Below are 25,931 nucleotides of genomic sequence, written 5' to 3' on the forward strand. Positions count from 1 at the left end.
ACTCCCTTGCGTGTCGTCATGCCAGCGCTACTCGCCAACAGAATTTTTACCCAACAGTCTGTTATGGGGTTCCATGGTGGCTAGGAGATTTTAACTACCTTGCCTGGTATACAGGAGGTCGTGGGTTCGATCCCGAGCCTAATGCCTGTATATTTGGAGTTTGCATGTCCTCTCACTCCAGGTCCTCCGGTTTTCCCTCCACATCTAGAAACACGTGTTTAGAGTATTTGGCTGCTATAAATTTCCCCATGATAAGCCACTTCAATTAGGCAATCATGCGTGGCCAGGTGGCTTCTGAAAAAGAGCTATACAGCTCAGTGGGCCTTACCTGGTAAAATCAAAATAGTTAGTAGCTCTGTAGCTTATAAAGGCTATACGGGGCATCTTTGTCTTTGCGCGCTCGTGTGTGCACGTGTGCGCATGCCAAGACATACCATCATGAACGAGTAGCCGATCCAAATGGAGGCCCATCCGTTGGGACACGGGGGGATCACGATGGATTGGCTGTGAACAGCGATCACCATCGCCGGCGCTTCGCACACCGCACATCTGTGGAGACGTTTACGGCGGTTACCACGGAGACCACAGTCACAACGGGCGGAGGCAGTTCTCGCTCGCGTGCGCGCGCACGCACGCACCGCCGTTGAAATAACCACGTGGTCCGAGCCGGTGTGCGGATCCGCAAAACTCGATGTTTACCGCGCAGCACCGCGGTTATACCGAGCAGATGTTTCTCGGCCGGTGTGGGCCAAAGGCATGAAACAATTTACCCACCACCACCCGCACACCTCACCACCCCCCCGACACACACACAGTCACTCTGTAAATTGTAACAAACGATTTGGCGATGCAGCTGCTGCACATTGGAAGTGGTGCACAAGCAACACAACTCAACACATCTGTCAATTGCACTGTGACCTTAGAAAAAAAAAGGATATAATAGGCAACGTTTCGGGCAACGGCCCTTCTGCACAGCGCATGGAGACGCTAGGGAGGTAGTTTTGTTTGTTACGAATCGTACGATTCGCCAAACTTTGTTTCACATCGTGGTAATCGTAGCGTCTCTGCAGGGAGTAACGTGAACATAAGGGCTAGAACGTAGCACGGATTGAAGATAAAAGCATCGATTGTTTAAGCGCACGTGCGGCATGTGTATGAAGAAAATGATGAGCAATTTGAATCGAAACGATGCTTATTTCTACCGCGGCTTTCAGGGAATTCTGCATTTGTCACGAAGGTGGTCAAGAAACATTTCTGCAAAAGTATGAGTTGATGCATCGTCACGTAACATGCCTGGCAGACGAGATGCTGGTGGTGATAGTGGCACAATAGCGTGGGCACAGCCCATATTAGCAATGCGGCATTGCTTTGGCATGCCACCAATGCACAGGATGGCCCAAATTTACTTTGGACCATTAGTCTTTTCATCACGTTGGAATTTACATGCAAAACATCACCGTAATTTAGTATTTAGCTTTGTGTATCCTCATTAAAAAAAATTTAACGACAAAAAGTACGAATAGTAGTTACACTACAACTGTCACAGCAACATTAAAATTCTGAGGTGCACTTTCATCCGGGTAAAATACATTTCGTGAGAAGGGCACATCTGTCTCTAAAGTTAAACCTGTAGCGCGCGGTGACATCACATCCCCGATCTTGTGCGCAGGATTCTGAACTCAGCCACAGCGGAAACAAGCAACAGCCAAAGGACCTACTTTGCCGATATATCCGTCAAAGTTATTTATTCAGGCAGCGCTTCCCGTGCCAAAGCAGCTGTGTTTTATTTAGGACAAAAAAAAACGTGTACGACCAATGTCAGCCTCCGAAAAAGAAGGGAGCAACGGGTCACGAACTTGCTAACATAAAAAAAATAATATATAATAATTGTCGTGTGCACCGTCAATCACGGATGCGGCGGCACAACGAGGAAATCCTTCGCGAGTGGGTGCGGTAACGACTTCTCTCTTGAGCACATTTGGAGATCTTACCGTGCAAACAAAAAATTCGAATAAAAAAATGTTAAACAAAAAACTCACAGATTTCGCGTAAACATTTCTAAATGGGCCTCACACCTGCTGATGAAAGGTTGGATCTCCTGGCCGTGGACAGGAGCCATGTTCATGGTCATGGGCTGCGGCGTGGAGAGCCAGTAGGAGTAGTCGTTGCGTGACGCGAAGTTGCAGACGTTGTTCAGGTTGCAGAACATGAAGGGCATCGTGCTGAAGCGACGCAGACAGCTGCCCGCCGTGCCTACCAGACGGACCGCCGCGGCGGAGTCGAGTTAACCGACGTAGTGCAGTAGAGTTAACAGACACAGCGGAGTAGAGTTAACGGACAGAGCACAGTAGAGTTAACAGACGTAGTGCAGTAGAGTTAACAGACGTAGTGCAGTAGAGTTAACAGACACAGCGGAGTAGAGTTAACGGACAAAACAGAGTAGAGTTAACTGGCGCGGTGCAGTAAAGTTAACTGACACGGTGCAGTAGAGTTAACTGACATGGTGCAGTAGAGTTAACTGACACGGTGCAGTAGAGTTAACTGACACGGTGCAGTAGAGTTAACTGACACGGTGCAGTAGAGTTAACTGACATGGTGCAGTAGAGTTAACTGGCGCGGTGCAGTAGAGTTAACTGACACGGTGCAGTAGAGTTAACTGACACGGTGCAGTAGAGTTAACTGACATGGTGCAGTAGAGTTAACTGACACGGTGCAGTAGAGTTAACTGACATGGTGCAGTAGAGTTAACTGACACGGTGTAGTAGAGTTAACTGACACGGTGCAGTAGAGTTAACTGACACGGTGCAGTAGAGTTAACTGACACGGTGCAGTAGAGTTAACTGACATGGTGCAGTAGAGTTAACTGGCGCGGTGCAGTAGAGTTAACTGACACGGTGCAGTAGAGTTAACTGACACGGTGCAGTAGAGTTAACTGACATGGTGCAGTAGAGTTAACTGACACGGTGCAGTAGAGTTAACTGACATGGTGCAGTAGAGTTAACTGACACGGTGTAGTAGAGTTAACTGACACGGTGCAGTAGAGTTAACTGACGTGGTGCAGTAGAGTTAACTGACATGGTGCAGTAGAGTTAACTGACATGGTGCAGTAGAGTTAACTGACGTGGTGCAGTAGAGTTAACTGACACGGTGCAGTAGAGTTAACTGATACGGTGCAGTAGAGTTAACTGACACGGTGCAGTAGAGTTAACTGACACGGTGCAGTAGAGTTAACTGACACGGTGCAGTAGAGTTAACTGACACGGTGCAGTGGAGTTAACTGACACGGTGCAGTAGAGTTAACTGACACGGTGTAGTAGAGTTAACTGACACGGTGCAGTAGAGTTAACTGACACGGTGTAGCAGAGTTAACTGACACGGTGCAGTAGAGTTAACTGACATGGTGCAGTAGAGTTAACTGACACGGTGTAGTAGAGTTAACTGACACGGTGCAGTGGAGTTAACTGAGAAGGTACAGTAGAGTTAACTGACACGGTGCAGTAGAGTTAACTGACACGGTGCAGTAGAGTTAAATGGCACGGTGCAGTAGAGTTAACTGACACAGTGCAGTAGAGTTAACTGACGTGGTGCAGTAGAGTTAACTGGCGTGGTGCAGTAGAGTTAACTGACGTAGTGCAGTAGAGTTAACTGACGTGGTGCAGTAGAGTTAACTGACGTGGTGTAGTAGAGTTAACTGACACGGTGCAGTAGAGTTAACTGACACGGTGCAGTAGAGTTAACTGACACGGTGCAGTAGAGTTAAATAGCACGGTGCAGTAGAGTTAACTGACGTGGTGCAGTAGAGTTAACTGACGTGGTGCACTAGAGTTAACTGACGTAGTGCAGTAGAGTTAACTGACGTGGTGCAGTAGAGTTAACTGACGTGGTGCAGTAGAGTTAACTGACACGGTGCAGTAGAGTTAACTGATACGGTGCAGTAGAGTTATCTGACGTGGTGCAGTAGAGTTAACTGACACGGTGCAGTAGAGTTAACTGACGCGGTGCAGTAGAGTTAACTGATGTGGTGCAGTAGAGTTAACTGACGTGGTGCAGTAGAGTTAACTGACATGGTGCAGTAGAGTTAACTGACACGGTGCAGTAGAGTTAACTGACATGGTGCAGTAGAGTTAACTGACACGGTGTAGTAGAGTTAACTGACACGGTGCAGTAGAGTTAACTGACGTGGTGCAGTAGAGTTAACTGACATGGTGCAGTAGAGTTAACTGACATGGTGCAGTAGAGTTAACTGACGTGGTGCAGTAGAGTTAACTGACACGGTGCAGTAGAGTTAACTGACACGGTGCAGTAGAGTTAACTGACATGGTGCAGTAGAGTTAACTGACACGGTGCAGTAGAGTTAACTGACGTGGTGCAGTAGAGTTAACTGACATGGTGCAGTAGAGTTAACTGACACGGTGCAGTAGAGTTAACTGACACGGTGCAGTAGAGTTAACTGACACGGTGCAGTAGAGTTAACTGACACGGTGCAGTAAATTTAACTGACACGGTGCAGTAGAGTTAACTGACACGGTGCAGTAGAGTTAACTGACACGGTGCAGTGGAGTTAACTGACACGGTGCAGTAGAGTTAACTGACACGGTGTAGTAGAGTTAACTGACACGGTGCAGTAGAGTTAACTGACACGGTGTAGCAGAGTTAACTGACACGGTGCAGTAGAGTTAACTGACATGGTGCAGTAGAGTTAACTGACACGGTGTAGTAGAGTTAACTGACACGGTGCAGTGGAGTTAACTGACACGGTACAGTAGAGTTAACTGACACGGTGCAGTAGAGTTAACTGACACGGTGCAGTAGAGTTAAATGGCACGGTGCAGTAGAGTTAACTGACACAGTGCAGTAGAGTTAACTGACGTGGTGCAGTAGAGTTAACTGGCCTGGTGCACTAGAGTTAACTGACGTAGTGCAGTAGAGTTAACTGACGTGGTGCAGTAGAGTTAACTGACGTGGTGCAGTAGAGTTAACTGACACGGTGCAGTAGAGTTAACTGATACGGTGCAGTAGAGTTATCTGACGTGGTGCAGTAGAGTTAACTGACACGGTGCAGTAGAGTTAACTGACGCGGTGCAGTAGAGTTAACTGATGTGGTGCAGTAGAGTTAACTGACGTGGTGCAGTAGAGTTAACTGACATGGTGCAGTAGAGTTAACTGACACGGTGCAGTAGAGTTAACTGACATGGTGCAGTAGAGTTAACTGACACGGTGTAGTAGAGTTAACTGACACGGTGCAGTAGAGTTAACTGACGTGGTGCAGTAGAGTTAACTGACATGGTGCAGTAGAGTTAACTGACATGGTGCAGTAGAGTTAACTGACGTGGTGCAGTAGAGTTAACTGACACGGTGCAGTAGAGTTAACTGACACGGTGCAGTAGAGTTAACTGACATGGTGCAGTAGAGTTAACTGACACGGTGCAGTAGAGTTAACTGACGTGGTGCAGTAGAGTTAACTGACGTGGTGCAGTAGAGTTAACTGACACGGTGCAGTAGAGTTAACTGACACGGTGCAGTAGAGTTAACTGACACGGTGCAGTAGAGTTAACTGACACGGTGCAGTAAAGTTAACTGACACGGTGCAGTAGAGTTAACTGACACGGTGCAGTAGAGTTAACTGACACGGTGCAGTGGAGTTAACTGACACGGTGCAGTAGAGTTAACTGACACGGTGTAGTAGAGTTAACTGACACGGTGCAGTAGAGTTAACTGACACGGTGTAGCAGAGTTAACTGACACGGTGCAGTAGAGTTAACTGACATGGTGCAGTAGAGTTAACTGACATGGTGTAGTAGAGTTAACTGACACGGTGCAGTGGAGTTAACTGACACGGTACAGTAGAGTTAACTGACACGGTGCAGTAGAGTTAACTGACACGGTGCAGTAGAGTTAAATGGCACGGTGCAGTAGAGTTAACTGACACAGTGCAGTAGAGTTAACTGACGTGGTGCAGTAGAGTTAACTGGCCTGGTGCAGTAGAGTTAACTGACGTAGTGCAGTAGAGTTAACTGACGTGGTGCAGTAGAGTTAACTGACGTGGTGTAGTAGAGTTAACTGACACGGTGCAGTAGAGTTAACTGACACGGTGCAGTAGAGTTAACTGACACGGTGCAGTAGAGTTAAATGGCACGGTGCAGTAGAGTTAACTGACACGGTGCAGTAGAGTTAACTGACGTGGTGCAGTAGAGTTAACTGACGTGGTGCAGTAGAGTTAACTGACGTAGTGCAGTAGAGTTAACTGACGTGGTGCAGTAGAGTTAACTGACGTGGTGCAGTAGAGTTAACTGACAGGGTGCAGTAGAGTTAACTGATACGGTGCAGTAGAGTTATCTGACGTGGTGCAGTAGAGTTAACTGACACGGTGCAGTAGAGTTAACTGACGCGGTGCAGTAGAGTTAACTGATGTGGTGCAGTAGAGTTAACTGACGTGGTGCAGTAGAGTTAACTGACACGGTGCAGTAGAGTTAACTGGCACGGTGCAGTAGAGTTAACTGACACGGTGCAGTAGAGTTAACTGGCACGGTGCAGTAGAGTTAACTGACACGGTGCAGTTGAATTAACTGACACAGTGCAGTAGAGTTAACTGACACTGTGCAGTAGAGTTAACTGGCACGGTGCAGTAGAGTTAACTGACACGGTGCAGTAGAGTTAACTGACACGGTGTAGTAGAGTTAACTGATGCGGTGCAGTAGAGTTAATTGACGTAGTGCAGTAGAGTTAACTGACGTAGTGCAGTAGAGTTAACTGACACGGTGTAGTAGAGTTAACTGACATGGTGCAGTAGAGTTAACTGACGTGGTGCAGTAGAGTTAACTGACGTAGTGCAGTAGAGTTAACTGACACTGTGCAGTAGAGTTAACTGACACGGTGCAGTAGAGTTAACTGGCACGGTGCAGTAGAGTTAACTGACACGGTGCAGTAGAGTTAACTGACACGGTGTAGTAGAGTTAACTGATGCGGTGCAGTAGAGTTAATTGACGTGGTGCAGTAGAGTTAACTGACACGGTGCAGTAGAGTTAACTGACACGGTGTAGTAGAGTTAACTGACGTAGTGCAGTAGAGTTAACTGACGTGGTGCAGTAGAGTTAACTGACGTAGTGCAGTAGAGTTAACTGACGTGGTTCAGTAGAGTTAACTGACGTGGTGTAGTAGAGCTAACTGACACGGTGCAGTAGAGTTAACTGACACGGTGCAGTAGAGTTAACTGACACGGTGCAGTAGAGAAAATGGCACGGTGCAGTAGAGTTAACTGACACGGTGCAGTAGAGTTAACTGACGTGGTGCAGTAGAGTTAACTGACGTGGTGCAGTAGAGTTAACTGACGTAGTGCAGTAGAGTTAACTGACGTGGTGCAGTAGAGTTAACTGACGTGGTGCAGTAGAGTTAACTGACACGGTGCAGTAGAGTTAACTGATACGGTGCAGTAGAGTTATCTGACGTGGTGCAGTAGAGTTAACTGACACGGTGCAGTAGAGTTAACTGACACGGTGCAGTAGAGTTAACTGATGTGGTGCAGTAGAGTTAACTGACGTGGTGCAGTAGAGTTAACTGACACGGTGCAGTAGAGTTAACTGGCACGGTGCGGTAGAGTTAACTGACACGGTGCAGTAGAGTTAACTGGCACGGTGCAGTAGAGTTAACTCACACGGTGCAGTAGAGTTAACTGACACAGTGCAGTAGAGTTAACTGACAATGTGCAGTAGAGTTAACTGACATGGTGCAGTAGAGTTAACTGGCACGGTGCAGTAGAGTTAACTGACACTGTGCAGTAGAGTTAACTGACATGGTGTAGTAGAGTTAACTGATGCGGTGCAGTAGAGTTAATTGACACGGTGCAGTAGAGTTAACTGACACGGTGCAGTAGAGTTAACTGACACGGTGCAGTAGAGTTAACTGACACGGTGCAGTAGAGTTAACTGACACTGTGTAGTAGAGTTAACTGACACGGTGCAGTAGAGTTAACTGACACGGTGCAGTAGAGATAACTGACACGGTGCAGTAGAATTAACTGACACGGTGCAGTAGAGTTAACTGACACGGTGTAGTAGAGTTAACTGACACGGTGCAGTAGAGTTAACTGACACGGTGCAGTAGAGTTAACTGACACGGTGCAGTAGAGTTAACTGACACGGTGCAGTAGAGTTAACTGACACGGTGCAGTAGAGTTAAATGGCACGGTGCAGTAGAGTTAACTGACACAGTGCAGTAGAGTTAACTGACGTGGTGCAGTAGAGTTAACTGACGTGGTGCAGTAGAGTTAACTGACGTAGTGCAGTAGAGTTAACTGACGTGGTGCAGTAGAGTTAACTGACGTGGTGCAGTAGAGTTAACTGACACGGTGCAGTAGAGTTAACTGACACGGTGCAGTAGAGTTAACTGACACGGTGCAGTAGAGTTAAATGGCACGGTGCAGTAGAGTTAACTGACACGGTGCAGTAGAGTTAACTGACGTGGTGCAGTAGAGTTAACTGACGTGGTGCAGTAGAGTTAACTGACGTAGTGCAGTAGAGTTAACTGACGTGGTGCAGTAGAGTTAACTGACGTGGTGCAGTAGAGTTAACTGACACGGTGCAGTAGAGTTAATTGATACGGTGCAGTAGAGTTATCTGACGTGGTGCAGTAGAGTTAACTGACACGGTGCAGTAGAGTTAACTGATACGGTGCAGTAGAGTTATCTGACGTGGTGCAGTAGAGTTAACTGACACGGTGCAGTAGAGTTAACTGACACGGTGCAGTAGAGTTAACTGATGTGGTGCAGTAGAGTTAACTGACGTGGTGCAGTAGAGTTAACTGACACGGTGCAGTAGAGTTAACTGGCACGGTGCAGTAGAGTAAACTGACACGGTGCAGTAGAGTTAACTGGCACGGTGCAGTAGAGTTAACTGACACGGTGCAGTAGAGTTAACTGACACAGTGCAGTAGAGTTAACTGACAATGTGCAGTAGAGTTAACTGACATGGTGCAGTAAAGTTAACTGGCACGGTGCAGTAGAGTTAACTGACACGGTGCAGTAGAGTTAACTGACATGGTGTAGTAGAGTTAACTGATGCGGTGCAGTAGAGTTAATTGACACGGTGCAGTAGAGTTAACTGACACGGTGCAGTAGAGTTAACTGACACGGTGCAGTAAAGTTAACTGACACGGTGCAGTAGAGTTAACTGACACTGTGTAGTAGAGTTAACTGACACGGTGCAGTAGAGTTAACTGACACGGTGCAGTAGAGTTAACTGACACGGTGCAGTAGAATTAACTGACACGGTGCAGTAGAGTTAACTGACACGGTGTAGTAGAGTTAACTGACACGGTGCAGTAGAGTTAACTGACACGGTGCAGTAGAGTTAACTGACACGGTGCAGTAGAGTTAACTGACATGGTGCAGTAGAGTTAACTGGCGCGGTGCAGTAGAGTTAACTGACACGGTGCAGTAGAGTTAACTGACACGGTGCAGTAGAGTTAAATGGCACGGTGCAGTAGAGTTAACTGACACAGTGCAGTAGAGTTAACTGACGTGGTGCAGTAGAGTTAACTGACGTGGTGCAGTAGAGTTAACTGACGTAGTGCAGTAGAGTTAACTGACGTGGTGCAGTAGAGTTAACTGACACGGTGCAGTAGAGTTAAATGGCACGGTGCAGTAGAGTTAACTGACACGGTGCAGTAGAGTTAACTGACGTGGTGCAGTAGAGTTAACTGACGTGGTGCAGTAGAGTTAACTGACGTAGTGCAGTAGAGTTAACTGACGTGGTGCAGTAGAGTTAACTGACGTGGTGCAGTAGAGTTAACTGACACGGTGCAGTAGAGTTAATTGATACGGTGCAGTAGAGTTATCTGACATGGTGCAGTAGAGTTAACTGACACGGTGCAGTAGAGTTAACTGACACGGTGCAGTAGAGCTAACTGATGTGGTGCAGTAGAGTTAACTGATGTGGTGCAGTAGAGTTAACTGACACGGTGCAGTAGAGTTAACTGGCACGGTGCAGTAGAGTTAACTGACACGGTGTAGTAGAGTTAACTGACGTAGTGCAGTAGAGTTAACTGACGTGGTGCAGTAGAGTTAACTGACGTGGTGCAGTAGAGTTAACTGACACGGTGCAGTAGAGTTAATTGATACGGTGCAGTAGAGTTATCTGACGTGGTGCAGTAGAGTTAACTGACACGGTGCAGTAGAGTTAACTGATACGGTGCAGTAGAGTTATCTGACGTGGTGCAGTAGAGTTAACTGACACGGTGCAGTAGAGTTAACTGACACGGTGCAGTAGAGTTAACTGATGTGGTGCAGTAGAGTTAACTGACGTGGTGCAGTAGAGTTAACTGACACGGTGCAGTAGAGTTAACTGGCACGGTGCAGTAGAGTTAACTGACACGGTGCAGTAGAGTTAACTGGCACGGTGCAGTAGAGTTAACTGACACGGTGCAGTAGAGTTAACTGACACAGTGCAGTAGAGTTAACTGACAATGTGCAGTAGAGTTAACTGACATGGTGCAGTAGAGTTAACTGGCACGGTGCAGTAGAGTTAACTGACACGGTGCAGTAGAGTTAACTGACATGGTGTAGTAGAGTTAACTGATGCGGTGCAGTAGAGTTAATTGACACGGTGCAGTAGAGTTAACTGACATGGTGCAGTAGAGTTAACTGACACGGTGCAGTAGAGTTAACTGACACGGTGCAGTAGAGTTAACTGACACTGTGCAGTAGAGTTAACTGACACGGTGCAGTAGAGTTAACTGACACGGTGCAGTAGAGTTAACTGACACGGTGCAGTAGAATTAACTGACACGGTGCAGTAGAGTTAACTGACACGGTGTAGTAGAGTTAACTGACACGGTGCAGTAGAGTTAACTGACACGGTGCAGTAGAGTTAACTGACACGGTGCAGTAGAGTTAACTGACACGGTGCAGTAGAGTTAACTGGCGCGGTGCAGTAGAGTTAACTGACATGGTGCAGTAGAGTTAACTGACACGGTGCAGTAGAGTTAAATGGCACGGTGCAGTAGAGTTAACTGACACAGTGCAGTAGAGTTAACTGACGTGGTGCAGTAGAGTTAACTGACGTGGTGCAGTAGAGTTAACTGACGTAGTGCAGTAGAGTTAACTGACGTGGTGCAGTAGAGTTAACTGACACGGTGCAGTAGAGTTAAATGGCACGGTGCAGTAGAGTTAACTGACACGGTGCAGTAGAGTTAACTGACGTGGTGCAGTAGAGTTAACTGACGTGGTGCAGTAGAGTTAACTGACGTAGTGCAGTAGAGTTAACTGACGTGGTGCAGTAGAGTTAACTGACGTGGTGCAGTAGAGTTAACTGACACGGTGCAGTAGAGTTAATTGATACGGTGCAGTAGAGTTATCTGACATGGTGCAGTAGAGTTAACTGACACGGTGCAGTAGAGTTAACTGACACGGTGCAGTAGAGCTAACTGATGTGGTGCAGTAGAGTTAACTGACGTGGTGCAGTAGAGTTAACTGACACGGTGCAGTAGAGTTAACTGGCATGGTGCAGTAGAGTTAACTGACACGGTGCAGTAGAGTTAACTGACACGGTGCAGTAGAGTTAACTGACACGGTGCAGTAGAGTTAACTGACACAGTGCAGTAGAGTTAACTGACACGGTGCAGTAGAGTTAACTGACATGGTGCAGTAGAGTTAACTGACACGGTGCAGTAGAGTTAACTGACACGGTGCAGTAGAGTTAACTGACACTGTGCAGTAGAGTTAACTGACACGGTGCAGTAGAGTTAACTGGCACGGTGCAGTAGAGTTAGCTGACACGGTGCAGTAGAGTTAACTGACACGGTGTAGTAGAGTTAACTGATGCGGTGCAGTAGAGTTAATTGACACGGTGCAGTAGAGTTAACTGACACGGTGCAGTAGAGTTAACTGACACGGTGCAGTAGAGTTAACTGACACGGTGCAGTAGAGTTAACTGACACTGTGTAGTAGAGTTAACTGACACGGTGCAGTAGAGTTAACTGACACGGTGCAGTAGAGTTAACTGACACGGTGTAGTAGAATTAACTGACACAGTGCAGTAGAGTTAACTGAACGGTGTAGTAGAGTTAACTGACACGGTGCAGTAGAGTTAACTGACACGGTGCAGTAGAGTTAACTGACATGGTGCAGTAGAGTTAACTGACACGGTGCAGTAGAGTTAACTGACATGTTGCAGTAGAGTTAACTGGCGCGGTGCAGTAGAGTTAACTGACACGGTGCAGTAGAGTTAACTGACACGGTACAGTAGAGTTAACTGGCGTGGTGCAGTAGAGTTAACTGACACGGTGTAGTAGAGTTAACTGACACGGTGTAGTAGAGTTAACTGGCGCGGTACAGTAGAGTTAACTGACACGGTGCAGTGGAGTTAACTGACACGGTGCAGTGGAGTTAACTGACACGGTGCAGTGGAGTTAACTGACACGGTGCAGTGGAGTTAACTGACACGGTGCAGTGGAGTTAACTGACACGGTGCAGTAGAGTTAACTGACATGGTGCAGTAGAGTTAACTGACACGGTGCAGTGGAGTTAACTGACACGGTGCAGTGGAGTTAACTGACACGGTGCAGTAGAGTTAACTGACACGGTGCAGTAGAGTTAACTGACACGGTGCAGTGGAGTTAACTGACACGGTGCAGTGGAGTTAACTGACACAGTGCAGTAGAGTTAACTGACACGGTGCAGTGGAGTTAACTGACACGGTGCAGTAGAGTTAACTGACACGGTGCAGTAGAGTTAACTGACACGGTGTAGTAGAGTTAACTGACATGGTGCAGTAGAGTTGACTGACACGGTGCAGTAGAGTTAACTGACACGGTGCAGTAGAGTTAACTGACGCGGTGCAGTAGAGTTAACTGATGTGGTGCAGTAGAGTTAACTGACATGGTGCAGTAGAGTTAACTGACACGGTGCAGTAGAGTTAACTGACACGGTGCAGTAGAGTTAACTGACACGGTGCAGTAGAGTTAACTGACGTGGTGCAGTAGAGTTAACTGACGTGGTGCAGTAGAGTTAACTGACGTGGTGCAGTAGAGTTAACTGACGTGGTGCAGTAGAGTTAACTGACACGGTGCAGTAGAGTTAACTGACACGGTGCAGTAGAGTTAACTGACACTGTGCAGTAGAGTTAACTGACACGGTGCAGTAGAGTTAACTGGCACGGTGCAGTAGAGTTAACTGACACGGTGCAGTAGAGTTAACTGACACGTGTAGTAGAGTTAACTGATGCGGTGCAGTAGAGTTAATTGACACGGTGCAGTAGAGTTAACTGACACGGTGCAGTAGAGTTAACTGACACGGTGCAGTAGAGTTAACTGACACGGTGCAGTAGAGTTAACTGACACTGTGTAGTAGAGTTAACTGACACGGTGCAGTAGAGTTAACTGACACGGTGCAGTAGAGTTAACTGACACGGTGTAGTAGAGTTAACTGACACGGTGCAGTGGAGTTAACTGACACGGTGCAGTAGAGTTAACTGACACGGTGCAGTAGAGTTAACTGACACGGTGTAGTAGAGTTAACTGACATGGTGCAGTAGAGTTAACTGACACGGTGCAGTAGAGTTAACTGACACGGTGCAGTAGAGTTAACTGACGCGGTGCAGTAGAGTTAACTGATGTGGTGCAGTAGAGTTAACTGACATGGTGCAGTAGAGTTAACTGACACGGTGCAGTAGAGTTAACTGACACGGTGCAGTAGAGTTAACTGGCACGGTGCAGTAGAGTTAACTGACACGGTGCAGTAGAGTTAACTGACACGTGTAGTAGAGTTAACTGATGCGGTGCAGTAGAGTTAATTGACACGGTGCAGTAGAGTTAACTGACACGGTGCAGTAGAGTTAACTGACACGGTGCAGTAGAGTTAACTGACACGGTGCAGTAGAGTTAACTGACACTGTGTAGTAGAGTTAACTGACACGGTGCAGTAGAGTTAACTGACACGGTGCAGTAGAGTTAACTGACACGGTGTAGTAGAATTAACTGACACGGTGCAGTAGAGTTAACTGACACGGTGTAGTAGAGTTAACTGACACGGTGCAGTAGAGTTAACTGACACGGTGCAGTAGAGTTAACTGACATGGTGCAGTAGAGTTAACTGACACAGTGCAGTAAATTTAACTGACACGGTGCAGTAGAGTTAACTGGCGCGGTGCAGTAGAGTTAACTGACACGGTGCAGTGGAGTTAACTGACACGGTGCAGTAGAGTTAACTGACACGGTGCAGTAGAGTTAACTGACACGGTGCAGTGGAGTTAACTGACACGGTGCAGTGGAGTTAACTGACACGGTGCAGTAGAGTTAACTGACACGGTGCAGTGGAGTTAACTGACACGGTGCAGTAGAGTTAACTGACACGGTGCAGTGGAGTTAACTGACACGGTGCAGTAGAGTTAACTGACACTGTGCAGTAGAGTTAACTGACACGGTGTAGTAGAGTTAACTGACACGGTGCAGTAGAGTTAACTGACACGGTGCAGTGGAGTTAACTGACACGGTGCAGTAGAGTTAACTGACACGGTGCAGTAGAGTTAACTGACACGGTGCAGTAGAGTTAAATGGCACCGTGCAGTAGAGTTAACTGACACGGTGCAGTAGAGTTAACTGACACGGTGCAGTGGAGTTAACTGACACGGTGCAGTAGCGTTAACTGACACGGTGCAGTAGAGTTAACTGACACGGTGCAGTAGAGTTAAATGGCACGGTGCAGTAGAGTTAACTGACACGGTGCAGTAGAGTTAAATGGCACGGTGCAGTAGAGTTAACTGACACGGTGCAGTAGAGTTAACTGGCATGGTGCAGTAGAGTTAACTGACACGGTGCAGTAGAGTTAACTGACATGGTGCAGTAGAGTTAACTGACACGGTGCAATAGAGTTAACTGACACGGTGCAGTAGAGTTAACTGACACGGTGCAGTAGAGTTAACTGACACGGTGCAGTAGAGTTAACTGACACGGTGCAGTAGAGTTAACTGACACGGTGCAGTAGAGTTAACTGACACGGTGCAGTAGAGTTAACTGACACGGTGCAGTAGAGTTAACTGACACGGTGCAGTGGAGTTAACTGACACGGTGCAGTAGAGTTAACTGACACGGTGCAGTGGAGTTAACTGACACGGTGCAGTGGAGTTAACTGACACGGTGCAGTAGAGTTAACTGACACGGTGCAGTAGAGTTAACTGACACGGTGCAGTGGAGTTAACTGACACGGTGCAGTGGAGTTAACTGACACGGTGCAGTAGAGTTAACTGACACGGTGCAGTGGAGTTAACTGACACGGTGCAGTAGAGTTAACTGATACGGTGCAATAGAGTTAACTGACACGGTGCAGTGGAGTTAACTGACACGGTGCAGTGGAGTTAACTGACACGGTGCAGTAGAGTTAACTGACACGGTGCAGTAGAGTTAACTGACACGGTGTAGTAGAGTTAACTGACACGGTGCAGTAGAGTTAACTGACATGGTGCAGTAGAGTTAACTGACATGGTGCAGTAGAGTTAACTGACACGGTGCAGTAGAGTTAACTGGCGTGGTGCAGTAGAGTTAACTGACACGGTGCAGTAGAGTTAACGGACATATCGGAGTAGAGTTAACCGACGAAAGAAGAGAAGCAGAGTTCACGATGGAGACCACGAGGTGATTCTTGCAGTGGAAGCCCAGAGCACAAACTGTGACGTGGGGGGACGGTAAGTCCCAGAGGTCGCAACCGGGTACCCGATACCCGTACCCTACCCGATACTCGGCTACCCGTACCCGTACCCAGCCGGGTACGGGTACCCGTTTGCGACCCTGGTGTGGCCGGATGTGGGTACGGGTAAGGAATCAAAACCCGTTTGCGACCTCTGGTAAGTCCTAAACGCTGTTCTCCTGAGTTGAGAGGAAGGGGTGACACTGGGCTCTCGCTGCTGCCTTACCCATTGGGGACCGCGAGCGAGGCGGTGCGTGTGCACTTTTATGCGGGAAGGTGAGGGAAGACGAACTTAAGTGAGGAAGTTCATGACCGAAGGCCAGGGGAGGCGATCCCCGACGCTGTTGACGACGTTGACGACGTCCACGACTTACCGAGGTCCTGGCCGTGTGAGCGTTCGTTGCCCTGCACGTACAGCAGCGAGTAGCCGTCGTACAGCTTGACGAGGCCCGACGGGCACGTGGGCACCTCCACCGACTGGCTGTGGCGCGTCACCATGAACCCGTGCGGCATGGAGGGAGGGCCGGGCTGTCCCGGGATTCCGGGAATTCCGTCGGTGCCCTGCGGGCCTGGGAATCCTCGCTCGCCTGAAATGAGCGACGCGCGTCCGTTAGCGACGATCGTTCCTCGCCGTTCCTCGCTCTATCGATCCGCTCTCTGTCCATCTCGAGGACTCGGACGAGCAGCCTGACCGTTTCGACGTCAGCCGTGCTGCTGCACTCAACAAGGCGAGGTGGTTGACATCACGCCACCGTGGCGCCCCAGAACAGACTGTTTGTTGGGCAAAAGTTCCATTGGCGAGTAGCAATGGCATGACGACACGCAATGGAGTGGTGTGGCCAGCACCACCGCATCTCTCAAAAATTCCACCGCACCAGGTACTCATTTTGAAGGCTGAGTCGACCTCGGGGAGGCCCAGGATCGGCTCTGGTATTTGCCGTTAATTATGGGCGTGAGCAGGAATCGAACTCGGTTGGACCGCTTGTGTTGCGATCGAAAGATCGTGATATATTATTTTTTGTCTTATTTTATTTTTGTTGACCTCATTAAAACGGAAACAAATGAATGAACAGTGTGCACGTGTGTACGTTGAACTTCTTTCGCACTGTGCATCGCCAACCCTGCTAATCGGAGGTGCGGGAAGCTAATCGAAGGCGAGTGGTGGTGGTGATTGTGGCGAGCATATATTAGAAGTCAAGTAGTGAACTTTATTTCAACCGGATATGGAAAACGTCCTTTTGGGACAACGTCAGACACATTAACATTTATGACTACGCTAACGCCCCTCTGGTCTTAGCACCGTAATAGGCCCATAATGATGACATCACCGTCACTCCCTCTATTTAAGACCGAAACAGGAGGACTTCATCACAATTCTGGCTATCGCCTGATGAGGCTGTTGTTGTAATCACCAGCGAAACGTCGCACTCAAAAATTGTGAATGTTGTGGGTTTCATCTCCAACGCACTGGTGTGCTAAAGTAGTAACTAAATGGCGCGTGTTGTTTACGTGACAAACCTTACTAATAAGGCTGTGTCGGGTGGTGGGTTTCACGACACATTTATATGTCCGTGGTTCATGTTTGGTAGGCCACCACCCTGGTTAATCCATCCGCTAGTTAAAGCAGACGGAATTAAAGATCCAGTGACGTGATTTGGAAAGAGCAGGCCACTGTATTCTGGCGTCGTGGTTGAACATTTTCACGTTTTAATAATGTAACCGCAAATTAATAAATTGGGGCAACGCGGCATCCTGCTATTGAAATGACCGCAGATTGCGTCTGTGAAACACAGCAACGCTTTGTCCTATAAGAACAGCACGAAGACCAAAACGTACAAATAATTGGTTTAAAAATGGTGCAGGTTAAAAACAAAGCATCAGTTATGCAAATCTGAGCAGTAGCAACAACAACAACAATAAATACAGGAACAAAGGTGACATTGCGGTGCAGCCGAGTCTCACCTGTGCGACCAGACGGCCCAGTCTGGCCCTTCCTTCCAGACGGCCCATCACTTCCGGGAAGGCCGTCCTCACCTGGTCCTCCCGACTGACCGGAAGAACCTGAGAATGATGGGGAAACAAAAATATCACTTGTCAGGAGGTGACAAGTGGTCCAAACTTTCCATATTTTAAATATTGCCCTTAAAATCATTCACTAGAGATCACGCACAGCAATCGCCGCTCTCGACTGGGAAAAACTCATCACAACTTGCCCACAGAGACAGTTGCCACTAGGGGTGCCCTTTTCAAATGCTTGCGATGAGTCGCCCTTTCAAAATGGCCGTAGAGCTCAAGGAACTTCACTCGGCGAACACACTCCTGAACTTCTGAAGTGAAGGGGGCAGGGGCCCTGTCAAAAAGAAACAATTACAAGTGACCCCCTCCCCCACCCCCACCAAAACCACCCCCTATCTCGACCGACTCAAGTGGCTGGGCAGAGGACTCACCTGGCAGTCCGGGCTGGCCGGGCTGGCCTGGAGGACCACGTGGGCCGGGCAGACCGGGGTTGCCCGACGGGCCCTGGTCTCCCTTCACGTACGAGACGGGGCTCCGGGGGCCGGGAGGACCTTCAGGACCTAGGCGAGGAACAGCGGAGGTTGCAGGCGGCGGCAGTGATGGTGGTGGTGTATGTGTGTATGTAGAACTTCTGAAGCGTGGTCGTGCCGCGCGATTCCTCTTCAGTGCACGACTTGGGAGTGTCCGCGGTAGCCGTGTGAAACAACAGGCAAAGTAAATCGTGCGGTGCCGCGTTGCGATGGATGTATCATTATTTTTGGGGTGGTGGCGGAGGGGGTGGTAGAAACCTCTCACCTGGTGGCCCAGGGAAGCCCCTCTCTCCTGAGCCCCCGTTGATGCCTGGGAGGCCAGAAGAGCCCTTCATACCTGCAAGACAGAATGAAAACTGGTCAGGCCACGCAGTACACAGAGAGAGAAACGGAAGCACCCCCCCCCCCATCACCACGTAGACTGTTGGGACAAGTACTGCGAGGCGATGAGGCCGGCATGGCCCATCAGGGTGTCGTGTGACCAGCACCACGCCCAGTCGCCATTGTCTCCCCAGTACCAATGTTTACACAAGGCGCATCGTACTAATTTAATGCTGAAATCTGGGTGATTTGGTCATCAGGGGCAAAGTTTCTATAACCTTGCGCAATGCGAGAATTCTACGAGTTCATATCACCTGCACCTTCCAAAGTGCTCTCTCAGATTCTGGCCGCTCAGCGCTGTCTAGCCTCTGTGCCCGTGTTGAGCATCGTTGATTAAAGAAACGTATTGCTCTGAAGGAACAGCGAGAATCGTGAGATCTGTGCAGTGTAGGGTTGCCACCTCTCCTGGGCTTCCTAGGATTATCATCATCACCATCTTTTTAAGGTAGCTGATGTCCTGGGATATCTGTCTTCTCATAACATTAAAACATTAAAGTGCTGCCTCATGTCCATTGTGCAATAAATTTACCTCTCAAGACCATGCTGTAACCTGTACCTCTCCCACCTCTTATGGTGCCATGAGATATTCGTCGTCTCTTTCCCATGACCCGCTCCATCTCATTCTAAACTCAGAGTTGGTAACCCGAGCGTGGCGGCAGCGAGGGAGAACTCACCAGGGAATCCTGGGGGACCCTGAGGACCCGGGTCGCCCTTGGGGCCATCGAACCCTGGCCGCCCCAAGCTGCCCTGAAACAGAATCAGAATGTTTATTTTTATTGGAGAAATACGATGAGCTGTAAAGCTCTTTTTCGCAGACGTCCAGTAGGGGCATGTAAGAACATTACAACAACAAAACAATACAAAAACACGATAGGAGTGCAAAGTATAGGAAAGGTAAGCAAATCACGAACAAAAACTACAAATAAAACAAAACTAAATTTCGATTTAAAGCTTTCGTGACTGCAGGGATTCATCTTCTTGGTTCTGTCGGTAAAATCATGTAGAATGGAAATAATAAAATAATAAAAATAAAACATAATAAAATAATTCTCACGACGTTTCGGCCACAAGCTGGGATGGAAGGGGGAAGAGCACCTTGACAAAATAATTATTTTGACGCTCCAAGCCTGGGATGTGTCATTCAGACTCTGTCTTCTCGACAGACCTGTTTTCCACCTGAGGACGGCTGCTTGCGTTGTGGCCGAAACGTCGTGAGAATTATTTTATTCAGTTTTATTTTTATTATTTTATTATTTCCATTCTACGTGACTTTGCCGAAAGAACCAAGAAGATGCCGTGCGTCAAATATTACTCTCAGTGGCAGAATGGGTGTGAAAGTGCTTCCCCTGAACGTGTGGACCAGAGGTCACGTGAACGAATTTCAGAAGTGGTTACTTTGGCAAAAGTAGCGACTGTCGCCACCTACTGGGAAAAAAATCTAGCAGGACGTTGCTTAGCGGGGGTGGGTGGGGGAGAAATAACAACCATCCTGAGAATCAGGCTTTCCTGGGTAAACAAGTTTACGGGCTGTTCTCGGGAAGTTCTCCAGCTGCTCTGTGAAAGATTCGAGTGGAAACTTCGTCTCATCTGCGTCTTTCGTACGGCTGTCGATGTCGACGCAGAGCAATGGCGGCAATTTCACACTCAGGTGGTCAAGCCGGACAACAGGAGCAACGGAGTGGTACCGCTGTGGTGACGTGTCCTTCCTATTTGTGGATCGGGCGTTGCGTCGTGATACTTCGTCTCGCGACACAACACAAGTAGCACCAACAAGGATACAGAACATTGGGGAGGCTACACAACGACGAGAAACTGAAGGGAAGCAAGGCCGGAGGAAGACGGTACGAGGGCGTGAGCTCACGGGTTGTCCAGGAAAGCCACTCTCCCCCTTCAAGCCGGACGAGCCCGAATTTCCGGGGAGTCCTGGGTTGCCACGCTCCCCCTTGATTCCGCCAATCCCGGGGGACCCAGGCTGGCCTGGGAAGCCAGGGTTTCCTGTAAGAACACAAACACAGACGCGCCATGTCGCCATTTGCTTTGTTGCCACTACGCTCGTACGCGCGTGCAAAGCCTCGCCGAGTCTCTCGGCTTCCATTTTCAGGAGGGTCACGGCGGGTCAGGTTTTCACGGTGTAGCGTCGCGGGTGTGAGAGTGCGGTCACCGAGACCTCACCTGGGAGGCCTGGAAGTCCAGGGAGACCCGAGTTGCCCTTGACCCCTTCTACAGTTCGCCCGGGAGGACCAGGAGAACCCGGGGGTCCATCGATGCCCATGGGCCCCTTTTCTCCAGGGTCGCCCTTTGCGCCACTGAAGCCAGGGACCCCGCCCACACCGGGACGGCCCGGGTCTCCCTTTATACCTAGATGTAGACGAGACAACAACAACAAGGGGTCACGGGCGGCACTGCACTACGATTCCGCAATTTGTAATCAACGCCGCGTTGAAATGCGACCGCGTTGGGCCGGTGGGCGAGACTAAGGGCGGAGCGGCAGCCAGGGGAGGGAGCGCGCCCCCCCGATGGAGTACGTCCACCGTGGAGACTGAGCGACTGGATTTGCTCACGTGCAGAAGCTAGACGGCTGGTTACAACCGCAAAACCGATAAGGGGTGGCGACAGCCTGCGCGGAGGCCTTCATCCAGCAGTGGATGAAGGCTGACGGTGATGTGTTGTAGTATTGGGGCGTTGTCATCCGCTGAATGTCTCTACCCCCTCTCCCCGCCATTCGTGCTCTGTACTGGGCTATTGTTTAAAAATATATATTATCCATAATAGTTATATATTTTAAATAGTAAGCTGTCGTGATTGAAGAAACTTAATCACTAGGATGAATTCGCATTATGATTGTTTATACATGTATAGCAAGTCCATCACATTAAAAAAAAATATATAATGGATCAGCACCGGTCTAAAAAAAAAACAGATGTTGGAAATTTACAAAATTATCGCTTAAGGCACGCAGCAATAATATTTGACTGTTCCTATAAATTCCGCAGCAATTAGCGTTCAGCCCTGCACTGAGCAGGATTGGATTTCCGGCTATGCACCATACCTGGGAAGCCGGGGTTCCCCGGGGGACCTGGAGCTCCCCTGCCAGGCGGACCTGGGAAAGGAAAACGAAGTGGGTTATTATTTACGACGGCGATCGCGGACGCGCTGCCACAGCGCGCGCGCAAAACGCACTCTGGGCACGCGCGCAGGAAGCTACGCAGCGGGCGAGCGGTTGTGAAGGTTTAACGGGCTGGAAGCCGCGCCATTAATCATGCGATTCTTTGTATTTTATCATCCACCGGGAAAATCTAAGTGGGTCATTTAGCTTTTTGGTTTCTCGTCCCGTGCACAAAGTTCGCCAAATGGACAAATTGCTGTTCGATCGCGACCTCAAAGAGGCGCGGCACACAGCGGTCGTCCCGGTTTGTCGCGTGCCAGCCCAAGGCGGGATTATTCTCCTCTTCAAAGTCCTGAGCCAGTGGCGGAAATTCCACATTGCTCTGGTGGGTGCGAATCGCTCTATGCATACGTGGAAAATGTAGCCTAATGAAGTTTCAAGTACCACGCCTACTCTTGATGGTGAACTTTGCACAGTTGTTGGTGACCAGACTGGGTTCAACAACTCACTACACTTAGGAATCCGGGTTAGACACAGGCAGCTGAAACCTGGATTCAAACCCAGGGTTTCAGTGGTGCCAACTCAGCGCTTCTCTGACTTCTCAGCCACCCGGCCCACCTCTGCTTTTGTTATATGCAGATATAAAGGACTGGGACAAACCCCCCCCCCCCACCCCCCATAGAAATACCACCTTACTGATCGCTCCACCTATGTGAGTGGGGCAGTGAGCCCAATCGCCCTTCCCTTACCCAGTGGACAACTGTTGTTGTTGTTGTTGTTTCACTTGCATCCCACTGGGATTTTTGCACACAGCGTTGGTGTACAGTGTTTTTTCTGCAATATTTTGCTGTCTTTTCTTAGATTTTCTGTTTGCACTTAGTCACATATTCACTTTAAGATGTTTTCTTGTTCATGTGTTTGTTTTTTGTTTGTTGCGGTTGCACCCGATTCAAGAGCCGAATGGCTCACAGGGCTATACCTAATACATGAACTTGAACTTGAACTGGCCTCGGGCTTGTTGTCCGCGGAATATCCCGTACGCCTTTCCCCTACCGCTGGTGCTTTGTAACGGGCTCTTGTTCAACAACAACAACAAAAAAGGACTGGGAGAAACCATTCCACCTCCCTGCATGTAATTCACTTCTCTCTCCATGCAGCCGGGAGAGTTTGGCAGATTTTTGCTGTGATTTTCTCAGCGAGAACTCAATTTAAGAATACACGTTCCTTCAAGAGGAGTGTCCTACGGTCCAAGTGACAAAGCGACACTTTGCTGTTCGTAGAGGGGTAGAGAAGCCGAATGTCCCAAAGCTTAGAAAACGGTTTTGGACAAACCAGGCGTGCGCATGGATTGTGTGTGACGGTTTCCAACATGCATTGTCTTCGGAAGTCTTTGACTAGCAGTGCGGAAAGCCGAAAGGGAGCCGTCGTAACAGAACATGTTTGCATATATTTTCAATTTTTTTTTATCTCTGGTGTATTGTGTCTTCCAGTTTTGGGCAACCCCTTTCATCAACTTATGCAGCTTTTTCTCGGCTGCATCCCGAATAGTAACGTGACTTTACTCTGCGAGTTTGTTCAGATCAGATCACTTTGACGAGCGTTAAAAGTGTCCCCCCCACCCCCCCCCCCCCCCCATGTGACAGATTAACGGACAGAGCCAGCGTATAAATACTTAAAAATAAGAATAGGCTTTACTCTTTCGATCAATAAAACAGGAGGTGTTAAGATGTTCAAACACCAAATAGATACCTATTGAGACGAATTCTAGAGCTACGCATCCAGTCACACGACACGCAGACATACGATGAAAAAGGAAGAGGCTTTACCCTTTCTGGCAAATAATAAAGGTGTTCAGATGTTCAAACACCAAATAGACATCTGTTGCAAGGCATCAAGTCTGCATTAACCACACAACCTTGTGGCTAAACATGCAAACAAACAGGCTCTGATAAAAATCTTGATTTTAAGATTTCGTGACTGCAGGAATCCATACTCTTTGGTTCTTTTGGTAAAGTCATGTAGGTATAAAATGAAAGAAATCACGACGTTTCGGGCGCAAAACAAGCATCCGTCATCACGCTTGTGTTATTTTATACCTACGTGACTTTACCAAAAGAACCAAAGAGTAAGGCTCTGATAATATATGGCATTGTCTTTGAAACTGATTGGCCTACACCAGACACCCTTCTTTATGGCCATGTCTCACCAGTGTCAGACCAGAGAATGCCGAAATGCGAACAGTAGAGGCAATTCAAGTATCAGAGTATTAATAGCTCGGGTTGAGGTGTGTAAATGCTTGCAATCGCTGCCAGAAAGCGCAAAAAAATTAACACGGAGCTGCAACGATGTGGTGCCACGTGCGACACCTCCGGTGCTTACCAGGGTCTCCCCGAGGTCCTGCCGTGCCAGGAATACCATCCTTTCCAGGAAATCCCTTCTCTCCCGACGGGCCAGGCAATCCAGGACGGCCTGCATCTCCTACAGACGTCCACGTTTGCGCCCGGCACAATTAGTGACACACCAGGCGGCAATTATCACATTTTAATTCAGACTGGGCTGCGGGCTGCAGGCTCCAGCGGCATGGGGCATTGAACGCCAATCTGATTCTCTCTGTCACCTTCGAGACAGAAAACGGCTGCAACACTTTGAAACCCAGAATAGGCATTTCGGAATGACCGCGGCAGGCCTACTTGCAAATCAATTGGCAAGTAGCACATTGCTCTCTGGCTTTGTGTTTATTAAAAAACTGTAAAAAATATAAATTTTGCAATAAAGAATATACATTTAAAAAACACGTTTTTACAGCAGAGTCTTTAATGGCATTTTGAACCTGTAGAATTTGTAATTTTGCACAGATTTCACACAGAGGCGCGGGAAGTCACAGACAAGCAAGAGGGCAGCCAAAACCGGCGCCAACGATTACCCAAAGCCCCGCGGTCTTCTATTGGGGTGCTCGGCCAAATGCATCAACGAGTGTTTATATAGGTGGGAGGATACCAGAGTACCTGGAGAAAATTCAGGACGTGCGAGGGGGGTATAACTCTCGATCCCCATACGCGTGGAAGAGACGCCTATAAGTTTCCTCCAGGGAGGCCATCTGAAAGCTCCCTCCAGCAGATGGCCTTCTGTCCAGAAATTGCAGGCCTGAGCCTACAGCCGTGACAGTGGGTCACAGGGCGCGGCGATGAGTTTACCTGGCAAGCCTGGGCCTCCGGGACGGCCTGGTCCTCCGGGAAATCCATCTTGACCTTTAGAACCTGGAAGCCCTGGGTTGCCTAAACGTAAAACAAAAATAAATCCAATGATAGATTAAAAAGACACTCATACACACAAGACGATACGCGGAGCATTAATCTCTTCTTCCCATCTAACCGCTTTACAGAGGTCGTTGGATCCATGAAATTCCAAAAGCAGTTCTCTTCACTGTTGGCAATCATCATATACAATCTGTTGCTGATTATAGGCCATGTATGCCAGCATGATGGCCCAAATTTGCCAATTTTGAAAAGATTGCTTCATTGTGAAAAAAAACACATTTCAACATCGCCCCCTACTGATAGAATAATAATGCCCAGTGCTTTGGGCCGCAAAAGGGACAGTTTCCACTGGTGGGTCCCTCAGCTAGACTGCAGGATAGCTTTAGAATGGTTGAGATGAGCTGTGATGCATGGAACTTCGAGTTGCTGAGGCATTTAAAGTGCCCTATAAATGCCAATTCTCATCGTTACCTAGCATTGTTTTTACGGAACGTGCCGTGACCAGAGAACTGTACTCCAGGGGATATTCTGCTCAAATGTCCACCGAGGGTCAGCGTTGATGTCATGTTAACAACCCTGTGGTGGAGTTACCACATTTAAATTTCGATTTAAAGCTTTCGTGACTGCAGGGATTCATCTTCTTGGTTCTTTCGGTAAAGTCACGTAGAAGGGAAATAATAAAATATAAAAAATAAAACATAATAAAATAATTCTCACGACGTTTTGGCCACAACGCAAGCAGCCGTCCTCAGGTGAAGAACAGGTCTGTCGGAAAGACAGTGTCTTCAGACGTCTTCAGACCTGTTCTTTACCTGAGTTACCACATTGTTTGGTGGAGAGGGGGGGGTGAGAATCTGTCTATAGCAGGGGTCGGGAACCTTTTTGACTGGGAGAGCCATAAAAGCCAAATATTTCTAAATATATTTCATTGAGAGCCATATAGTATTTTTAACGTATAATAAATTAAA

The 25,931-nt window shown here is 48.2% G+C and overlaps 1 protein-coding gene across 1 annotated transcript in view; it reads right to left on the reverse strand.

The window, feature by feature from the left end:
* The window catches only part of LOC144732616 (uncharacterized), a 146,662-nt gene that overhangs the window by 11,598 nt on the left and 109,133 nt on the right, over window positions 1-25,931 (reverse strand). The window contains exons 39-50 of the mRNA XM_078614111.1: window positions 24,901-24,981; window positions 24,086-24,184; window positions 21,650-21,700; window positions 20,773-20,958; window positions 20,462-20,595; window positions 19,275-19,347; window positions 18,485-18,556; window positions 18,121-18,249; window positions 17,636-17,734; window positions 16,048-16,260; window positions 2,076-2,253; window positions 435-549 (exon numbers count right to left, since the gene is read on the reverse strand). Coding sequence (XP_078470237.1) covers window positions 435-549; window positions 2,076-2,253; window positions 16,048-16,260; window positions 17,636-17,734; window positions 18,121-18,249; window positions 18,485-18,556; window positions 19,275-19,347; window positions 20,462-20,595; window positions 20,773-20,958; window positions 21,650-21,700; window positions 24,086-24,184; window positions 24,901-24,981 — 1,430 coding nt within the window. The remainder of the gene's footprint in view (window positions 1-434; window positions 550-2,075; window positions 2,254-16,047; window positions 16,261-17,635; window positions 17,735-18,120; window positions 18,250-18,484; window positions 18,557-19,274; window positions 19,348-20,461; window positions 20,596-20,772; window positions 20,959-21,649; window positions 21,701-24,085; window positions 24,185-24,900; window positions 24,982-25,931) is intronic.

The sequence above is a fragment of the Lampetra planeri genome, chromosome 43 (assembly GCF_965212315.1).
Source record: "Lampetra planeri chromosome 43, kcLamPlan1.2.h2, whole genome shotgun sequence".
NCBI lineage: Eukaryota > Metazoa > Chordata > Hyperoartia > Petromyzontiformes > Petromyzontidae > Lampetra > Lampetra planeri.